The 20,280-nt window shown below is 41.9% G+C and overlaps 1 protein-coding gene across 1 annotated transcript; it reads right to left on the bottom strand.

The window, feature by feature from the left end:
- LOC110396617 (poly(U)-specific endoribonuclease-A-like) lies at positions 8,107-18,034 on the bottom strand. Its single transcript, XM_021392370.1, has 7 exons — positions 17,747-18,034; positions 12,885-12,984; positions 11,300-11,411; positions 9,986-10,107; positions 9,797-9,909; positions 9,047-9,200; positions 8,107-8,586 (listed from the first exon to the last, which is right to left on the bottom strand). Exons 1-7 carry the CDS (start codon positions 17,755-17,757, stop codon positions 8,329-8,331), a joined length of 870 nt encoding a protein of 289 aa, XP_021248045.1. The 5' UTR covers positions 17,758-18,034; the 3' UTR covers positions 8,107-8,328.

Below are 20,280 nucleotides of genomic sequence, written 5' to 3'. Positions count from 1 at the left end.
TGCTGAGGCAGGCATGTGAGAACACTTTTACAAGGCCTTTGCTTAATGAGGGATTTGAACCTACACTGTAACTTCAGGAGCTGAGTGCAAAATGTGACATAGCCCTCCCTCTGTCCTGAGGGCCTGGTGCTGGCAGAATGTTTTTCATAGACCACCTTTTGACCCTACCAGCTCCACTTGTCCTGGCTGCAGAGCGCACTGACTTCCAGAGAAGAAAAAGAAATATCTCCATGAATACATTCCCCTCAGGTCAGTTCTTCGTAACAATGCTCTCTGCATTTGTTTAACTGTTCAAGAGGCCTAACCAGCTGAGAGTAACGAAGCTACAAAAACTCTTGAACTCTCTTGAACAAACAGCTTGCAGGCTTGAAATACCAAAACTGCTTTTGGAGCAGGCCAAGGTGAAGGCAAGGCAGAAGCAGCAAAAGCTGCTCTAGATTTAACTTAGCTTTGGGCATTGTTCCATGCATCCTGAGGCCTTGTGCTTTTTTCACAGAACAATTTGAGGAACCAGGGGTGTGTCCGTCATAGCGGGAGGTGGTGTGTCCTAGTCAGTGCCCTGAGGCAGCCGTGGAAAGGCAACTGGTGTGATTTTGCTGTTGCCCTCCAGCTGAAGTGCTTTTAGCTGCTGAGGGGCATCCTGGCTGCCCCTGCCCGTGCCCTCGGCCAGGCCAGTGCTTACATCTAGAAGGGGTGGATCAGGCCTTGTTACCCTATGATCCCCTGCTGTCTCAGCAGCACGGATTGGGCGAAGTAGGGGAAGCATCTCCTGATGCTTCTCGAGACTTCACAGAGGAAGAGCAGTCCAAAGCCACTCAAGGGTGGAGAGGTTTAATGGCTCAATCCCGCACCTGCTTCCTGAGCCAACACACAGTGTCGGATGGTGCTCGCAGAGGGGCTGCAGCTCCTAGAGCCAGCCCAGTGGATCAGCTTCCACACTGACTTTATTTTAGGAGTCTGTCACCCTTTGGCACTCACTACTTGTTAGCTGTTCAATTCTGGTTAGATATTTATCTAATGTTCTCTTGACTCTGTCACCCAGGCTAAGTAATTTCACTCCTGTCTTTGTTTCATTGTCTTGCTGCCTGTAATGTACGTATTCTCTCACTTAAAAGCTCAGCAACAATTTCTCTTACTGAAGCCAAGCCAAGATTACACATCTGTGCATCACAAAGCCAAGCCCTGGTCGCAACGCTCTGGGTTACAGTTCCTTCCTTGGTGGCTGGTTATCTTCAGTACTAAGCCATTGCTATGCTTGGTATTAGAGTCTAGCTGCCGTCAGTGGGGTTCAGCAACTACTTTTTGGCAATGTTTACCCTAAATCCAGTCTTTTTCTGCTGCTAGAATTTGCTTAAGGGATGATGCATGCATGAACTATCCTAGTGTACCAGTGCATTCTCACTTAGCATCTTGTATTGTGGCTGTAGCTAACAGCACTAGTACCTTGAGAACAACTGCTTCTGTGTTTTAAATTCCTCTGCCATCGTTTGGCATTGAGTGCAAGCTAATTTTATCAAAGCGTTCCTGTATGAGAAAATACAGCACCTGCTAGCCTTTTTTTTTTTTTTTTTTCCATTAGAAGAAACTATTGAGCAAGCTCACTTGAAATTGTGCGTGCCTAGTTTTCTGGAAGCCAATACAGTTCCATCTTAATTCATTCAACAAATTTCCTTCTCTGATCTAAACATAATGGTATTACTAAACATTTTCCACTGACCTTAGACGACTGTTTATTTTATTTAGGGAAACCGAAGCTGAATGATGTCGCCATGACTGGCTAAGTGATTTTCTGTTTGTGATCATTTCTTATGTGTCTTTTTGCTTCTCTCTCTTCCATAATGCAGACAGAGACTTTACATTTCTTTCTATACAACTTCAGTGAGAGTGGTTGGGTCTACAGCCACATTCAGTGCAATATTTTGGGAATCAAATGATATAAGAATGGTCATACTGTTTCTCTTTTTAATTTTTCTTTTTTTGTAGAAACTTGTTACTACCATTCTTCATTGTGAGTTGATTTAAAATTCTTCTTTCTCCATTGAGTGCCTATTCATGTATTACAACTATACTACTAGGTATTTTTGTCATTCTTTCTTTTATTCCAGGAGAAAGCTTGGTTCTGGAAAAGAAAAGTGAAGCTGACTATTACACATTAACTCAGGAAGCATAAACTTGTGATAAAATACAGGATATCCAGATAAGGGGCTCGTGCCATAAGTGTCCTATGTATATAGCTGTGGTATCTTATGTCACGGTCAAATATACCCATCACAATTATGACATTTACTTGCTCTCATCTCATATATTCCTACATGCTTGGGCTGCTGCTCTCTTCTGGGATCAGAAGGAAGCACTCTAAAGCCATTGCTTTCTGTGCTAAATTCTAGAGCATGGCTGTCCAACCTTATGGCTTGCCTGGGCCACATTAAGTGAAGAGGAATAATGTTGGGCCATGTATATGTAGGTCACTCCAAAAGTAATAACTCCTATTTATTTCCATGGAAACTACAAGAGATACAAAGAGCATAGTAACACTGTTTGATAGAGCACATTCTCTGCAACAAAACACTCTTTTTCAACATAGTCACCACCACTAACTATGCATTTTTGCCAGCAACGTACAAGAGCCTGCATGCCCCTTTCTGGACACACTCTAGGGCCTAATAGATCAGTCTTGGAAAAATATTTTACATCAGTCTCAGCTCTCTTTAGGAGAATGAGTCAAGTACTGCTGAATTTAGTGATGTCCATTTGAGTAAGCATGGGGATATATGAATAGGAAAACACTGGAGGGATATATGAATTTGCTGCACATTCAGTAACAAAAACAAGAGGGGGAAAAGTCTCAGCAAAGTGCTGCTGCATTCCCAGGTAGCTACTGGGTGCCTTGAACAAGAGCACTGATCACAAGCAGCCTAAAAGGAGTGTTTTTGGAGCCCGCTAGAAAACAGACAAATGTTTTCTCTGGTTTTATATTACCAACAAAATTCTAAGTGGTAAGATTTGGTAATGCGAAACCCAGAGAGTGACTAATCAGTCTGTTAGTAATAGAAAAGCAGAGTGGTGCCAGCTGTGGATGAACACACCAGCTGAACCCTGTAGGGCAGGCATCCCCAACTCACTGCCCACAGGCTGCATGTATCCCGACACAGCTCACACTGCAGTCACCCCCTGCCCTGCGCCATCATGGTGGCAGCTCTGCCCCACTGAGTGGCCCGGCCCAGCCCCAAGCGTGCACCCATTTCTCAGCAACAGCCAAACATCAGTGTGCAATTGGCACTGTCTGGGCTTGAAACCAGGGCATGGAGAGAGCGGTACAGTGCCAGCTCAAGTTATGGCAAATAAGTGCATGCATTTTTATATGTTGGCTAAACACAATCCTGTGAACAGCAAAAAATAGGTAGCTGTACTTTCTGTTTAGATAAAGGAGTTCGAGATTCAAGATTGCTGAAAAAATCATCATTTTTTTTGTATATTTGAGATTCTATTTCAGTTGACATAAAAGTGTTACTTGCAAATTTTCAGATGGAATGTAGAGAGCTAAAATCAGACATACAACTCAAAAAAAAAAAAAATTGTCATATCTCTTTACCAGACCTTGTTGCTCCCTACAACCCCCTGGAAGGAGGTTGTGGCAAGGTGGAGGTCAGCCTTTTTTTCAGTGTAAGTAGCGACAGGACAAGAAGAAATGACCTCAAGTTGCACCATGGGAGGTTCTGGTTGGATAATAGGAAAAATTTCTTCTCAGAAAGAGTGATCAGATATTGGAACAGGCTGCCCAGGGAGGTGGTGGAGTCACCGTCCCTGGAGGTGTTCAAGAAACGTGTAGATGTGGCACTGATGGACATGGTTAGTGGGCATGGGGGGGAAGGGCTTGATGATCTTACAGGTCTTTTCCATCTTTAATGATTCTATTATACTATGATTCTATTTTGCTGTGTTTTTACTTGATGCATCATCAACATAGATTTTGAATGCTTATAATGCATGAGTATCCAATCTTTTGGCTTGCCTGGGCCACACTGAGTGAACAGGAATTGTCTTGGGCCGCATACATAAAGGTCTCTCCAAGAGTAGTGCCTTCTATTTATTTCCATGGAAACTACAACTGATACAAAGAGCACAATAACACTGTTTGATAGAGCAAATTCTCAGCTACAAAAAGACTATTTTTCAACATAGCCACTACCATTAACTATGCATTTTCACCAGCAAGGAACAAGAGCCTGCGTGCCATACTTGTAAATCTGCACCAGCAGAGGTGACCCTCTGTCACTGCTGCCACTGCTGAAACACATCACCCACCGCCTCGCTGCGCTCACAGCCACTGTTTGGTCTCCATAGATGTTCAGCAAGTGTCAGTGAATCTCAGTGGATGCCATTCTTTCCACACAGAGTGACACACCTTTGCTTCATTGGCACTTCCATGTCAGATGCCACTTTGTCAGACTGACTGCTGCCGTCTGTCACACAGCAACAAAATGTAATGGAATATTGGTGGGAAGGTTCAACTTCTACTGCCATACCACCAGCATCCACCTCTGACAACATGAGCCCACATAATTAAACAGAAGGCATTACTTCTGGAGCATCCCTCATAAAATATGTAATAAATTTAATGTATATAGGGGACAAAACTCATTTTAATCTTTAATATTTTTTTATTTTAAAAAAAAAGAAAGGAACAAAAATAATTAGTGGGATATTTGACCTTGTTTTTGTGAAACTAATGCAAAAATATCCTGTTCTATGGCAGTGGTTGCAATTCTTAGTGAGTTCTCAAAGTTTTCATCAGAGATTTTTGATGAAATTTTACTCTTCCTGTGCTTCATCCTTGACAATAGTTGTTCACAAACGTACATACTGCCAAAAAGTGATGTCATGGATAAGGTGTGATTGTGAATGAGGAATTTTTCTCTAGTAAGAGAAATCTTATAAAAGTAAAGAGACACGGTCAGATTATTGAGTTATGTGTCTGATTGTAACTCATTACACTCCATTTGAAAATTCTCAGGTAATGTAACACTGCTTACCCAAACCCACTGCTCTCTTGCTGCTGCCCCAGGTCTGTGCTGCACTCAGGGCTTTCCGCCCGGGTGCCTGGTACCCAGACATGGCACTCAGGTCACTTCGGCACGCTACTGGCTGCTCCTTCACCAACCTCCTCATTGAGTTCTAGCTGCTCAGTGTCATCTTCCAGAGCTCCACTTTTCTTCCCAGGCATTTTATTTACAGTCTTGAATAGGAACATCAAATCACTGAAGACCTTCCACAGAGAGGCTGGCAACTCTTCCAAATGTATTTGGTAGATCACAGATGCCCTCCACTCTTCTGTCAACTGATTTCCACCTGCCAGGAGAATGCATGGCTCTTGCTTTAAAATGCTGACTACAAAGGTGACTTTCTGAAGCATCCTGCTCAGTTTGAGATGCAAAATCATCTCTAAGTCAGTCTCTTGTGTAAATGTGCATTTAAGCACATTCTCAGGGACCTGAGAGAATTACATCATCAGTCCATTTTGGTTAATAATAGAGGGCAGATAGAGATGGTGTTTCTCCAGCAGGCTCCTTTCCTTGCCCAGGGAGCAGCACTAGACCCCTTGCACTGTCTGTCTCTGCTGGGTGAGGCTGAGGGGCATGGAGGCCAGGAGGCCAACTCATGGAATGTGCGGAGTGGAGAGCCAGAGGTGAGGTCATCTTGTCTCCTCCTGGGCATGGGTCTCATTCCCGACAACCCCACGTTTGTTGGGAAGGATCAGAAGTTAGAAGTGGTACAGAGAACTCCCAACACCACAAGAAGGAGTTTCTCCCTACACCTGGGGATATGTCAGCGGCAGTGCTGTTAGAGTTCTTTTTCCTGCATGGTGGGAGCATGTGATCTCATTGCCAGCTTTCCCAGGGGCTATCCTATTTGGGATTATTGTGAATTGGCAGAACACTGAAATCCTACACCGACTCTTATTCCTGTTCCTAAAGATGTGGCATCCACCTGCTTCATAGTGCAGCTTCACTCCTTCCTGAAGCCCAGAGCAGGGCTCCTCACATCCCTGCCCTCCAGAGAGAGCAGCCTGCTTGTGCCGGCAAAGGGTGAGCTCTGGCACACAGGCACCCCATGGTCACCCTCCCCAGACATCAGTGAGTGCCTGAGTGCTTGGGGTCACTGTGCTTGTTTGCATTTTTCTCCTTGCAACACACTGGGCAGAACCAAATACTCACTCTGTGCCTCTGCTTTGATTGCTCAGTGCTCTCACTCTTCTCCCCTTGCACTTAGCAAGTGTATTTGCTAATTGTTAGATCATCCACTTGCACATTCTTTCCTATAATTTTCTGCTTATTTATACATGTAGCTAGCTTTATTTGTTAAACCTGCTAATTGCCAGGACACAAGATGTATCAACTAAATCTTAGAAGGAAAACAAAAGAAAGGAATGTCCTTATTTACATATTTATTTTACTTTCTATTGTGGAAACAACATCTGCGGTTCCCTGTGAGCATCTGACCCCCTCTGGCTAAGAGCTGTCTGTACTGGTTATGGTAAGGTTTAGGCCTGGAGGTTTCAGACGTTCCATAGAAGTCATAATTTGAGAATTATGCAGTTCTAATTGCTTTCTTTCAGTGTAAACTGAGAATGTAACCTTTTGTTCTTTGTCTTCGCTAAATGCATTCCCTTAAGAATTTGTACAATTTATTTGTTGCCTTTTAATACTACTACTTGAGCTGTCATTGAGACCTGATGATGCCCTATAGCAATTTCCCAACAGTGTACACTTTTTCCTATTAGGATGGATTTGCCAAGTTTCAGAGGCTTCTGAAAACAGTTACTCCTCAAAAAATATAGGATTGTAGAAACTGGGGATGCCTGTTTGGCTTCATGTAAGTTGGCTTCATACATAAATCCTGTAGCGTAATCTAATCATCCAGTTATAACATCACCCTTTTGTGTGTGTGTGTGTGTGTGTGTGTGTTTGTCTGTGGTTTTGCTGTCAAAGAAAATACAGTGAAGCACATTTAGTGCAGGCACTCCAGTACTACTGCAGGGCACCAAGAGCAGAAATGAGCATGCGGTGATCCAGCAGCATCAGGTTAGTGGAAGTCTCTGGACAGAGGCACTGGAAGATATTCCATGGTAGCAACTGTATGTCTATTCACTTTCTGCTATGTTTAATCATTTTTTGTGCTTGGAACAAGAGTAACTTGCTATCATTGATATGTCAGCTTCTACCTTGTGTAGTAAGGTTTCTCTGGAAGTTTTGCTTTCTTTTTTTCTTTGCATATTTCCAGCACTGGTTTGGTTAGCTAGACTTATAACTTTAGCCCTCAAACTCATGAAAATTATGTGCAGCAATTTGCAAAGCACATATTGTGAGAAAATATGCATGAGGAGGTTTCTCTTGAAAAAGTAATCATAGGATATAAATATTTAAGCAATCCTGGTCACTCCCAGAGTGTGTCAACATCTGCCTCTGTCTGCACTGGTGTGAGAAGGAAATGTGTCATGTTCCTTTCCCTGAAGTATGGAATGCATTTTGGAAGAACAAGAGCAGATGTCTGCATCAGCAGAAGGACAAGTGATCATGTCCAGGAATAGGACCATTGTCCCCAGTGGCATCTTATTATTGTCAATGAATTATACAGGATAATTAATCTAACCCTAACACACATTACGCAAGCAGATAAGTAACTGCAGACATCACTGACTGTAATGAAAAACAGGTGCCTATATCAGGGACTTTAAAAGTTAGGTGAGATAAAGCCTACTGTGGCATCTGGAAGCAGGCCAAAACCTGGGTGCAGTGACAGACTTTCTGTTGATCTGGTGATCATTCTCACAGTTGAATGTGTTTCCTGCATACCCAGGGCACTGCAATTGTAAAATTGCATTTGAAATTCACCTCTAATGAAATGTGGAGATGAGAAAAAAAAGCATACTGTGGTTCAGCTTGTGCCAAATCAAAGGTCCTGTCTAGAAGGTATAAGAGATGTGTAGTTACTGCTCTTTCAAATATGCAGTGGCTCAAATAAGAGAAAGAAATGTATAGACTTTAATATGGTCTTTTTCTAAATTCTATTATCTGGTGAAAAGTATAATGCATTCAGGAAGACTGATACAAGTTTAATACAGGCTTTAATATGAAGAGAAGCTTATTTCAACGTGGCTCAGAGACTTCAACGTGGCATACTATTGATTCAACACTTCAGTGCAAACCAAAAGCGAACAACTCATAAATTTATACTAGAAATGAATTGTACAAAACAACACATCAATTTACTCCCTCCCTTCCACCAAAAAAAAAGAAAGGAAGAAACGTTGCCTGATCACTGTACATACTAGTCTTCATTATTAGTGTTGAGGAGTACAGGATATGCTGTTCCAATGTGGTGCCCATGGCGACAAACGACTATCTGTAACTCATATTCTTCTATCTTCACTGTTTCACGTGTGACTCTTTCTTCAGACAGCAGAAAAATGACGGTGTAAAGGGCAAATTCAAACTCGGGGCTGACACCAATAAAGGTGCTTCCAATTGGTTTGACTGAGCCCTTCCAGCTGAACTGAATGCTCAAAACTTGGTCATCGCTATCAGGCTGAAAGCATAAAAATAACAATGCAATAATCTCCGATACAGCTGTGACCACACACAATATCAGATTCTGGATTGTAGATACAATTCTTCCTGTTTATGGTTCTACAACTTCTGAACTGCTCTACCTTTCCCACCTAAGGCAACCTCGCACCTCTGAGGACAATAGATGGAAAGCAGTTTAAATGAGTGAACTTTGTTTGAATAACTGTTTCTGCTCCCAGCCTTTTGGCACAAAGATACCTTGAAGGGGTCCAGAAATGTAGACACTCACTGCATGTACAATAACCACAGATGACAGTAGGAAGAGGAAGAAAGGGGATTTGTCAGTGACTATAGATGCGACTAGACAGTTATAGGGAAAAATGCAACACTGTCTGCATCATGGTGCCTTGATTCATTAAGTCACTTTTCCTCTGTGCATCTATTGATCTTATTTTCAAGGCCACCCTTCTCGTTCTTACCCTGGTTTTGTTCTTCTGAGTGATGTATCCCTTGTAGTCAATTTGATTATGTTTTTCCTGAAGATAAAATTGCACCCAGTTGTGCAAACCTAAGATCTGTTTACCATGCCTTGTTTCTCCAACAAAAACATGTTCAAAACCACAAGAATCAGGTCTGTAATGAAAAAAAAAATACATACATCTTTTATTTGTCTAAATTGTTAAAATTTGCTAAGGTAAAAGGAAAGAAGATGCACAAGCTTGTCTAGGTTCGTTTGTGAACAGTTTGTCAGGATTAGTTTTGGGTTTGTTGGGTTTTCCTTCTTTGCTCAAAACTTGCAATGCAATCTGTTCACAAAGACTAAAACTCTATTTGATGATGAAGATTGTTAGTAAAAGCCACAGATGTATTGCTGCTGCTTATCCTGATTTTAATCAGGCTTTTGACAACATCTCCTGAAGCAGCCATACAGACAAACTCATGAAGTATAGATGAGTAAAGTAGATGGTGTAGTGGATTGAAAAGTGGATGAACATCTGCACTTGAAGGCCTATGACTAGAGATAGCAAGTCCAGCTGGAGGCCAGTCACCAGTGGTGTATCCTAAGGGTCAACATCATCGATATCTGATCAGTAAGTCTTTAACATGATCTGTGTGGGACCAATGAACATTGCCTTAGGCCATATCCTGAGACTGCCTTCCAGTTCTGTGTGTAACAAATGGAATTCAGTTGCTTAAATCAGAATAGTGTAGAGATTCACTGGACATACCTGTCTCCTTCTTTCCTGGGATAGAGCTGGAACCAGATGTCATAGAGCTGATACTTGAAATCAGCAAGGTTTGGCTTTGCTAGTTTTTTTTTAAGCAGATACTCATGAGCTAGCTGAAGGATAGAAAACAAAGATACATATATTGGTAATTCAGTGTTTAGAGTGACAAAAAAAATCTTCGTTACTCACTTTCATTACTCCTGTCATTAAGATAGCATCAAGAAAGCAATTGTTTTCAGCTATTTCTTCTGGAGTCACTACTTCTTCTACTCCAGTTGATGTCTCGTAGTTGTCCAATAAGGAAATAAAGGCTGCAAAAAAAAATAAACTTTTGATGAACAAGACATAATCATACCTGTGACCCACTCTTTAGAGCCATTATAAAAAGTTGCCATGTAATAGGGCAGAAAGGACATTCCTTTATGTGTCAGATTTTATTCTCACTGGTCTGGCTCAGTGCCTCATCAATCTGTACTTCTTTTTAGGTTAAACAGCTCAGTACTGAGCTCCCTAATGGAAATAAGTGGCTCCCAGTGGAAATAATGGGAAGCAATAATGAGCTTCTACCAAAAATAAATAAATAAATAAATAAATAAAAATAAAAAAATCTAAGCACCTAAATTACAGATTGATTCTTATCAACTTGTGTTATGCTGGCACAAGGCTTTGTGGGCATTATTTCAGCATGGACCTACATAAGATGACCTGAGGTTGAGCTCATGGCCACTGAGTGGATGATTTTATTCTCTCTGGTGCACCCCTCTTGCCACCCACTGCCTCCCATCACTTCAGCTGCTCCTGGTCTACAAGCAGTGGATACTGCGGGTAGATCCAGCACAATAAGATAATAAAAAAACACTTGAGGTCCAAAACGTAAGTCATTCCCTGCCAGGTTAATGAGGTGAAGTGGCTCAGGGTTCAGTACTGAGCTGTCCTCATGAGGGGCTGGATTGTGAGCTCAGTGAGGAGTACGGGAACAGAGAATCGTGCTCCCTATTATGCCAGATGTTTGATCAGCTGAGCAATGTAATGCAGCTCCACCCGGGGAAAAGAAAAACTAGGAAAGGAAAAGTATATTGATAGACATGGTTGAAGTATAACCCTAACAGAAGTGCAAGAGGTAGCTGTGAATCTAATGCTGTCTGAAAGGGCTAGGAGCTATGAGCAAAGGAAGAAAGATGACTTTGACATCTTTTTCAATACAAGGAATCACATCAAAGGAATGACAGGAGTCTCAACCATTTTGCTCTGTAGCTGGAGAACCTCAGAGAAATTCAGATCTTGACTGTAGCAGAAAAGGGTGCTCTTTCTGACTCCAAGAATTCACGTAACCTACATTGTAAACACTGGGGAAACTACCTTCAAAGAACATGCAGCCTGATGAACCTCACCTTCTGCTCATCTGACCATCCAAATTATATGCAGTGTTATGTTATAGGTAAACACAAAATCAACACAGATTCTTCACGTCACTTCCACCATTAACAAAAGAACAGGTCTCACTTGCAAAAGTTTTTACATTCTTCAGGCGTTCTTCATTTACGTAGTGAAACAGATGTCTGGCTGCACTGTCCCGGACAGCACTGTCACCTTGCTGTACAGCATCTGCTTTTCCCTGGGAGAAAAACCAGAATGAAACAATAACGAGAGCAAAATGTTCCCTGAGGAGACAGCGGCTGCCTTTATAATAACCGAAACAAAAAGCGCAGTTCTCTCAGGAGTCTGTGTTAGGAATGATAGTCCTAAAAAACAAGAGAAGATACTACTGAAGAGCTGCCAGCATGATGAAAGAAGGCATAATCTCTGGCACTGTAGAAGACTGAAATTTCTCTGTTGACTCTTGCTCACAGATGATTGTGTGGATCCATGTGATGGCTCTGTTCTGATCAGTAACTACCATGGCTCCCTCAGGCTCAGCCTTCGTCCTCCCTTTCTGACTTCCTGACTATCGTCCCAGCAATTGCCCCATTGCCAGGGTAATGCTGAGGCATCTGTGCTGCTCTGTCATCTTCAAACTGGTGCATGGTTGTGCTCTAAAGTTTACAAAGACTTCTGGTCGGTTGCTTAAAAGCAGATGTTTTAACCAATGTGACCAATAAGCACATCCAAAACAGATGTGGCTTTCCAATGATTTTCAAGTTTCTGTTCCATAAAAGGCATTCTCAAGGAAGGATAAGAAAAGATAAATAGGTGTAAGTTAACATGGGTGAGGAGTAACTAGAGCCTTGTTCTGAGAAATGGAGAAACCACACAGGAGAAGCTTTCCCCACACGCATTTTGGCTAGAGGTAAGTACACCTCTTTCAACTTTATTATCAACAACAGGAGCAGCAACAACCCTGAAACCCTTCTTTCTCACGTCTCTGCTACTCCACTCTCCAGCTGAGACTCAGGAATTCCTCAGTTGCCTCCCTCATTCATTCCCTCAAAAATGTCTTGGAACCTGCCTCCCCTTGTCCCTTACTGCAAGCCACCCAGATTGTACAGACAAGCATTCATACACACATACATAACCATCAGCACAGAATCATCAAGGATAAAGGAGACCTCAGAACATCTCTAGTCCTGCTCAAAGTGTGGTCAACTTTGAATTCAGACCATATTGCTCTGGGTGTCATTCTGTTGAATCTTGAAAATGTTCAGAGAAGGAGATTTCACAACTTTTCTGTTCCATTTGCATTTGTTGTTCTTGAATTTCATGATATTTTTTCAGCCTGTTCCTCCAGCCTGCCTAGGTCCAGCTGAAGGGCAGCCCTGACCTTGAGCGTGTGATCTGCATTACCACAGTTTGCTCTCATCTGCAAAAATGGAAAGGTTGCATTCCATCTTCTCATCCTCCAAGTCACAGATGAAGATTTTCGGACCCAGGACAGGCACCTGAGAGATGCCACCAGCTTTCAGGTACTGTGGAACATAACAAGTTCTCTGTATTATTCCCTCTCCTCAGTGACTATAATTCGTAAGTGTCTTGCCTGCCATTAATGGAAATGATGAAGCATAAGTAACTCTTTTGGCAAAAGGTGGCTTCACAGACATTTTTTCCTGCAATACCATTCTGCCCATCCTCATGCCACTTAGCAATTAGTTACCTGCAGCTCAATTGCATAATCTTTCCCAGGTGTAAAGCGGTTAACATCCATATCCCACATCTCATTGAAAAGTTTAGAAAGTTCATGATTTAAGGCCTTCCTGCCAAGAAATACAGAGAAATGCACATGTTAAAGAAGACATGTACTATTATTTTTGAAAGTCACTTCTAGAGTCTTCTACAGTCACTCTGTGTTCTGGACACTAGCTTGTCAACACGAGAGCTTTCTCTTGTCTCCACATCTTTCTATCAGTCTGCTCTAAAAACCATGGAGGTTATGGTCAATGTTAATATCTAAAGAATGCAGCTGACCTGTGACATGTGGACATAGAATAGAGCAACATGTAGACTAGAAGGATAGAACATAAAAACCGCTTGCGCGACAACAGGATATAAACCAGTCTGTGCCAAGCCCAAAGGTAAAGAATACACCAGGAAGCCTTCGTGAGGAAGACTCGGAGAAGACCACTGCCCGTGACCACCGGAGGACAACAGGCATGCACACAGAGGCAAGACGTATTATAATGATTTACCCCAAACTGATTGGAACAGTCTTGGAACTGTTTAAGCAAGCTCAACCCATATCCCATGTAATCTCATGCATATGTATGGTTTTGTGTAATAAATAAGCAACAGATAGATGTTTCAGTGTGTATACCTGTTTTAAGACCTTACATGGGTTATAGAGTTTGATTCCGCACGCCACCTGTAAGAAAACATGAGTCTTCCCTAAAGTTCTTCTAGAATACATTTTAATGAAGTTCTTGTTAACATGCTGTATTTTCCACGCAGTGAAATAAAAATGAAGATGGTGCTGTTTCACTGAGAAGGGTTCTATGTACAAACCAAAAACAAGCAGAAGATTGTTACTAGCATGCAGTAGCACTACCCAGAAAAACAGAAAGCAAAGAATTTTCTCTTTGATGCTTTTCCAGTAATGTTATATACACTCCTTCTATCTTTTTTTCTGCAAGACTCCACACTAGAGATGCTTCCCTTTACCCACATGCATAGTTATCCTAGCATGAAGCTCGAAGGATGAAGGGGGACTAAGACTCTGAACATAGTGTCTGTGTACAATAAAATCCTTGCATGCACTGATCTTAAATGTTTATATAAACCTATCCAAACTGGTCCCTTTTGGATTTTAATGGACTTTTGTCCTGCATAGTAGTGTACAGTTTTCAGAAGTCTATCCATCCACCTATCAACAAGATTTGGGAAGGTTTGCTATTGTGATGAACTGCCCAAAGGTAGCTCCAGGTCCAGTAAGGCATAGAATCACAGATCTTTTCCACCAAGAACAGAGAAAAGAAAGAGAAGTGGATTAATCTTGAAATGACAGTTTAATTAATTGATTGCAAACCAGCACATGCATCAATGCCTGGAAGAGAACACCGCAATAAATTTAAATTTATCCTCCAAAGTAGATGTTCTGAAGAAGAAGAAGTGCTGAAATTTGTCTATCAAGCAATCATTTGAGAAACCTCTCATGATTTTAACACTGGATTCTTCTGTACCAGACCAAGGCATCTTAAACCCAATTCAAAACCTCCAGACTGGTAATTGCTATGTCCTCTTCTCCTGTTCTGGTCAGGATGGAGATACACGCTGCATCCTTTGACCAGTGGCAGATTCCATGCTCTCTAGCAGAAAGAGCAAGCAGATGTAGTGATAAGATCACAAACAATTTTCTGATGTGGCAGCCTAGATGCAACACAGCTTGAAAGCAAGGAAGAGCAAAAGTGAGCCAGGCAGGCACACCCTGTTTTTCGCAGGGAGGGAAGGCATTGCAGAAACAAGGGCATTAATCAAGTAGTGGGACATCAGTTGAGAAGCAATACAGCAAGACATTGTGTGTCTTCTGTCCTGGACTGTATTTTGTGGATGGATATGATACTACTAGTCTAAGCTACATGTTTCAGAAGGAAACAGAAAGTAGCAAACTGTGCCTGGAGAACTGGAATTTTTTTCACAAATATTGAGCAAGACTTTTTCTCCAGAATTGTCTGAGTAGCTGTGGGATGGAGCTCAACACGCCAAGATTTAAATCCTGAAAAGCAGAAGCAGTCTGCACTTAGCTTCTTGAGAGCCAGTTGTGCAAAGGAGGTCATATCCCAAGGTTAAGAGCCAGAAACAGACAGTTTGCATTAATGCACCAGAGGATAAGCTGCAGCAGCTGAGGAGCATAAAGAACATGTTTGATATTCTTTCTTATATTTGGTATTATTTAGTGGGGAAAGCAACCTCCCACAGCAGAGTGTGGCTGAGAGCTGTAATACTTGGTGACCAAACCTGGGTATGCCTGCAATATGGGAACTGAGCCACCATGTACCTCAGCTGCACTGGGCATTGACCTTCCATTTTGGCTCAGGCTCTGTGTTACCTTGAGATGATGGATGGGATATGTCCAAGATCACATGAATTTGGAGCTGTACGTGAACAGGTGTCAATGAAGGAGAAGAACTAAAAATTCTAGTATACGGGAGCCAAAGGATATGTTTGTTGCTAGGGTTAAAAGAAGGACAACTTTTGCATAGGTCTTGCAGAGCAGCAGCAGGAGGTTGTTGCAGAGCAGATGTATTTATATACATATATATTTGGCCTTGCCCAAGCCCCTGGCTCTGCTTACACAGCACATGTGTGGCTGTGGCACTGTGGTACCGATACAGGCTGTGCAACCTGTACAAGCCTCTCAGCTTCACAAGAGTCAGCAACACAACCTGTCACAGAAGCCACCACCAGCTTTGCTTTTATTTGATATCAGCAAGTTCCCAGAACAGTACAGAGGTAGTTTTCAAACTCCAGAAGGGAACTTCATGTTTCCTTGGACTGATCTAATTTTGTTGCATCACTTTCCTCATGGTTTCTGGACTCCTGGTTTCTCTGCTCCTCTGCATCAGCTCATCCCATATGATGAGTCCTGCCATATCATGGTCAATATGTTCTTTACCTTGGAAGTAACTACCAGTGGTGGGTAGGAATCTGCTGTTTATTGAATACCCAATGTATGTGAAACTTTAGGGGGGATGTCAATATTCTTTTCTACTCTTTGTATAGTATTCCATAAACATATATCTTAGTATGTATGCATTTTGGTTAAAAAAAAAAAGTCTCTTTTCTATGCAGGAAAGCTGTAATCCCTTCAATGCCTTCTGCTTGTTTTTGGTCTGCTCTTGGCAGACTTGTGCTGTGTTTGCAAAGGACTGTAGGGCTCTGCTTGATCTTTGTTCCTCTAGAAATCTTATAGAATATTTAATGCGTTTAATTTTATAAAATAAATGCCTTTTCTCTACTGATTCTCTGCTGGGTGCTACCACAACATTGCTGTGGATTCTTCCTCTCTGTTTTATTGTCCCTCTAATTTCCAAACAGAGCAGAGCTCCTCTACATATTCAACACAGAAACATATATCCCTGCCAAAGCAAAGAACTTGTTCATCAACGTACACAGTCATCGCGTAAAAGCTCTTTCTTGAGAGTATTGCTTTAAAAAAGGCCCATAAACTTAGCTTACACATATGAGGTCAGACAGCTTCAACTAGAAGCAAATCTTAATGCAAATCCATTACATGCAGTGTTTAAGTAAAGCCTTCCTGAGAAAGAGTATTGCATATTTGTGCTGATTTTCAATATAATCGCATGTATCACTCAAAACAGAGATTTTTTTTTGTCACTAATTCTCAGCCTCCTACTTATGGTGAAACCTCTCAGCTGTTAGACTTGTGTTTTCACATAGAATAACTTTTATCTATGCAGGAAATCTGGCCAATTGGACTTTATCCAGCTGCAGTCTTGCTCAGAGGTCCTTAAGTGCACAAAGCACCATCCAAAAACAAGAACACTTGGCCTGCAGTTGAAAGAGCTAAAAAAGCTTTTGGGGGAAGGTCTCTGCAATAGTAGCAACAGTGCAACATCAGAGCAGCTAGAGCAAAATAAGTTAATGTTTCCACCTTTTTGTAGATGTCAGGTGAAACATGAAAGCTAGAGAGGATGTGCTTGTTTTTCCAAGTCATTTTCCTGCATGAAACCTTCATTATGTACAAAACAATTCCCCAGCAAGAAGACGTTTATTGCTATAAATGAGAAATGACTCAACAGCTGGAGAGAATGTAAGGATCTGTGGAAAGTCATGTGAACAAGTCAACAATGTCAAAGCAAGAAAAACACGTATTGCAAATGGGTCACATGGAGCATTGCAAAGGATATTTGGTCGAGCATCTTCTCTAAAGTAGATCTATCTTCAGAGAACCTTTGAACAGAATCCAATTATCAAAAAACCTTTAATCTCAGTGTAGAGAAGTAAAGCATTTGGAAAGTCTGATGAGCAAGCATTTAAAGTAAGTTCTCAATCACTTTAAAAATATTTCAAATGTTGTGAAATACTGTTGTCATCTCATAGGTTTAACTGAAGATGTAAGCAGTTCTCTTGGTTTTCCACTTCTGCCAGTGTGCATGTCTTTCTCCTGGGCCCAGTGATGCTTTTCTTAGAAGATATTTGAAATACAAAAACATCAATATGACATGTTTTGTAGGTGGAAATGAAAAAGCCTGTACAAGAGACAAACACAGCAGTGGGCAGTTCCTTTGCCAACACCGTCAAGGTTCTGAGCAGATTTGGAGAACTGATTCTACATAGCAGCTCTATCCAAGCAAAATCTCAGCATTTCCTTATTTTATCTAAAGCAGCTTATATTTCTCTTATCTTTTCAGTCCTCACCATCTTTTCAGGCTGAAGGGAGGTTCTAGGACTGAACAGAAACAGCACTGCATTTCACCCAGCTCCCTTCTACATGTCTCCCATGCAAGTATGTCCTGTTCCCACTGCCCTTTCATGTTAGAGATTAGTTTGATTTTCTCTTACCTATCAGCCATGCTATGCAGAAGTTTTTCTCGTAGCAACACACCAAGCAGGGAAAACACAAGCTGGAGCTCAGAACACCTTCCAGTAGCCCACAGAGCAGAGCTGCCTCACTCCTCCTCCAGTCGCTCAGAAAGCCAATGACAAGATAGGAGGTGCAAAATCCCAGGAGGAAACGTGGAGTGTAGCCACAACACCACGTCCTGTGACTTGGCTGCCACAAGCACATGCAGACCAGGAAGTCAGAGCTTGTTGTACTAACTGTGCTCCTTATCTTATCAACGGGTGACCGGGAGGACCAATAGTACCAAGTGTAGGAATTGAATGTTGTTTCTACATTAGATATTGAAAAAGGGGAATTGTTCTAAAGAAGGACAGCACAATGTATTTTGTAACTTGCCCTTAGAAACAGCTCATTTGAAAAAGTAGAAATACCAAGTATTTCAGTAACATATTTTAGAAATATAGTTGTTGAATTATGTTATTAATTCTCACTTGTAAAACTGTAATAGTTGTGAATAGTATGGGAATAGTATTATGGACTAGAAAGCGTGTTGTAAGGCTATTCTGTTTGGATAAGAGACCCTCAGCAAAAGAAAAGCAGACTTGTCAAACATCTGAGAAGCCAGGGCCTCCACACAAGGCCAAATTGCCTCACTCTGTGGGTAGGTCGGGATACCACAGGCAGGCATCAGGATACTCCCCTCTATCCTCCTTCCAAGCTTATCTCTATCCAAGGACGAACAGGTGTCCAGAAATAATGGCCGAGTGTTGAGTAAGCAAGTGTTAGAAGTTAATTAATTAGCAATATACATGCTTAGCTAGCAACAATTTATGTTTAACCAGTATCTGTATGTTTAGTTGAACGTCGGGAAGACTGTGAACCTGAAGTACTCAGCCAATGAGGAACCAGGGGAGGCAAAGATAACTGTCAGGTAATAGGGCATAAAAGATGTAACACTGCTTTCTGCAGGCGCTCCTGCTTGCAGGATGCCCGCCATTGCAATTGTGAATAAAATCTGCTTTTATCAGATATACCGTCCTGATAAATTATTTGGATATTTCCAACACAGGGAGGACAGCAGAGACGCATCGTCAGGGTGTTCAGGTATGAGTCTGAGATCCTCATACGTGAGTCAAGTCATTACTTCCAGATTGACCCTGGATTATTTGTTGGTGTGGGAGACTTGTCTGAGGAGGACGGGCCACTCTAGTGCTGCTGGTCTATATACAGTTGTATACAATCTATGTGGCAACAGAAGGAAAGCTGGTAACGAAGCACAGATCTAACAAGTTACAGGTAGGGAAGAAAAACAAAAAAGTGGTGTGCTTCTCTGTGTAACAGCTGTAATTGTTAGTTGTGACCTTGTAAGCACCAGGAGGCATTAAAACAGGAAATGTTTTGCAAAGGCGGCCCTTTTCATGCATCACTGGAAGCAAGCAGAGACAGGTGCCACATACACAAGTGCCCCTCCCAGTGCCTGTCCTGGGAAGCTTGTATTCATTATGTGGCTAAATTAAAGCTTCAGATGGCTTAAAGTTTATTTTTGTTAATATTTTTTTACATTTTCTTCTTTGTAGTAACTAATTCCTGAAAACATAGCTTTAGGTTTCAAACCATCTATGTATATACGTATACATATATATTTGTATGTATACAGAAGCCAAAACATTTTGACGTTAGACTTCTATTTATACAAGAGGCTCTCTATCTCTGGTCCACGTTTCCCTTTCAAGAATAGTATTAAAGCTAAACAAGTCTTTCCACAAGGCAACATGCATTTGTTGTGCAGAAAATGACGTCAGACTTCTCCTTGCTCTCTGTTCCTCTCTTCTGGCATGGGAATGTGAAGAACACTTGTGATCATCATGCTCATATTAGGCATTTCCAGGGGAATATGGCAGACACTCTACCTAACAGAACAACCACCTCAAGCATCAGGTGCTGACTCTCACCAAGGCCAGGGGCCACAGAAACCCTGTGAATAAGGCCTGTTTCTAAAGGACATAGGCTGTCTGTGCTGCTCCAAGAGGGTGTTTCTGGACAAAGGGCTTGGCTTTGGTTGCCAATGGATAAGTGCTTGTTTGTTTAGAGAAACTTTTCTCTCCTGCCCTTTGCTTGACCTTCCCCAAAGAGGGGAAGTGGAATGTCAGCAGAGAGGCAGCCTGGGCTGGTCAGCAAGAACCTTGTGAGGTTGAGACACAGATGGAGGGAGCTCATGTCCCTGCTGAGGGCAAGGAGTGAGGACTTGGAGCTCTCCAGCCTTCACAAAGTTAATTTTTGAGCTGGAGTCTCACCTGACAGATTAATTCCCACCAAGTTCCATGGCCCCAGTGCCCAGCCTCTCTCTCAATTATCTACCCAGGTTTCTAAGCCTCCAACTACTAATCTTAAAATCCTTCTCTCCAGCCAATGGTGTTGCAGTTCCTCCACTTCTCCTAGGAGTTTCTGGTGCAGCAGCTGTCCTCAAAGGGAAAAAGCAAGAGAGGATTACACAGCCAGGCACACTGTGTCACAGAAAGGCCAGAAATTAGTA

This window comes from Numida meleagris, chromosome 1, assembly GCF_002078875.1.
Source record: "Numida meleagris isolate 19003 breed g44 Domestic line chromosome 1, NumMel1.0, whole genome shotgun sequence".
Lineage (NCBI taxonomy): Eukaryota > Metazoa > Chordata > Aves > Galliformes > Numididae > Numida > Numida meleagris.
The sequence above is the reverse complement of the archived record's forward strand: the minus strand, read 5'-3'. Positions and strand labels throughout refer to the sequence as shown.

Bases quoted from the DNA above. Each gene is read 5' to 3' on its own strand.
- LOC110396617 (XM_021392370.1), bottom strand. The intron at 9,910-9,985 runs GTGAGTAACGAA...TCTATCCTTCAG, and splicing joins TAATGACAGGAGTAATGAAA to CTAGCTCATGAGTATCTGCT. The intron at 8,587-9,046 runs GTAAGAACGAGA...TTATGCTTTCAG, and splicing joins CTCAGAAGAACAAAACCAGG to CCTGATAGCGATGACCAAGT.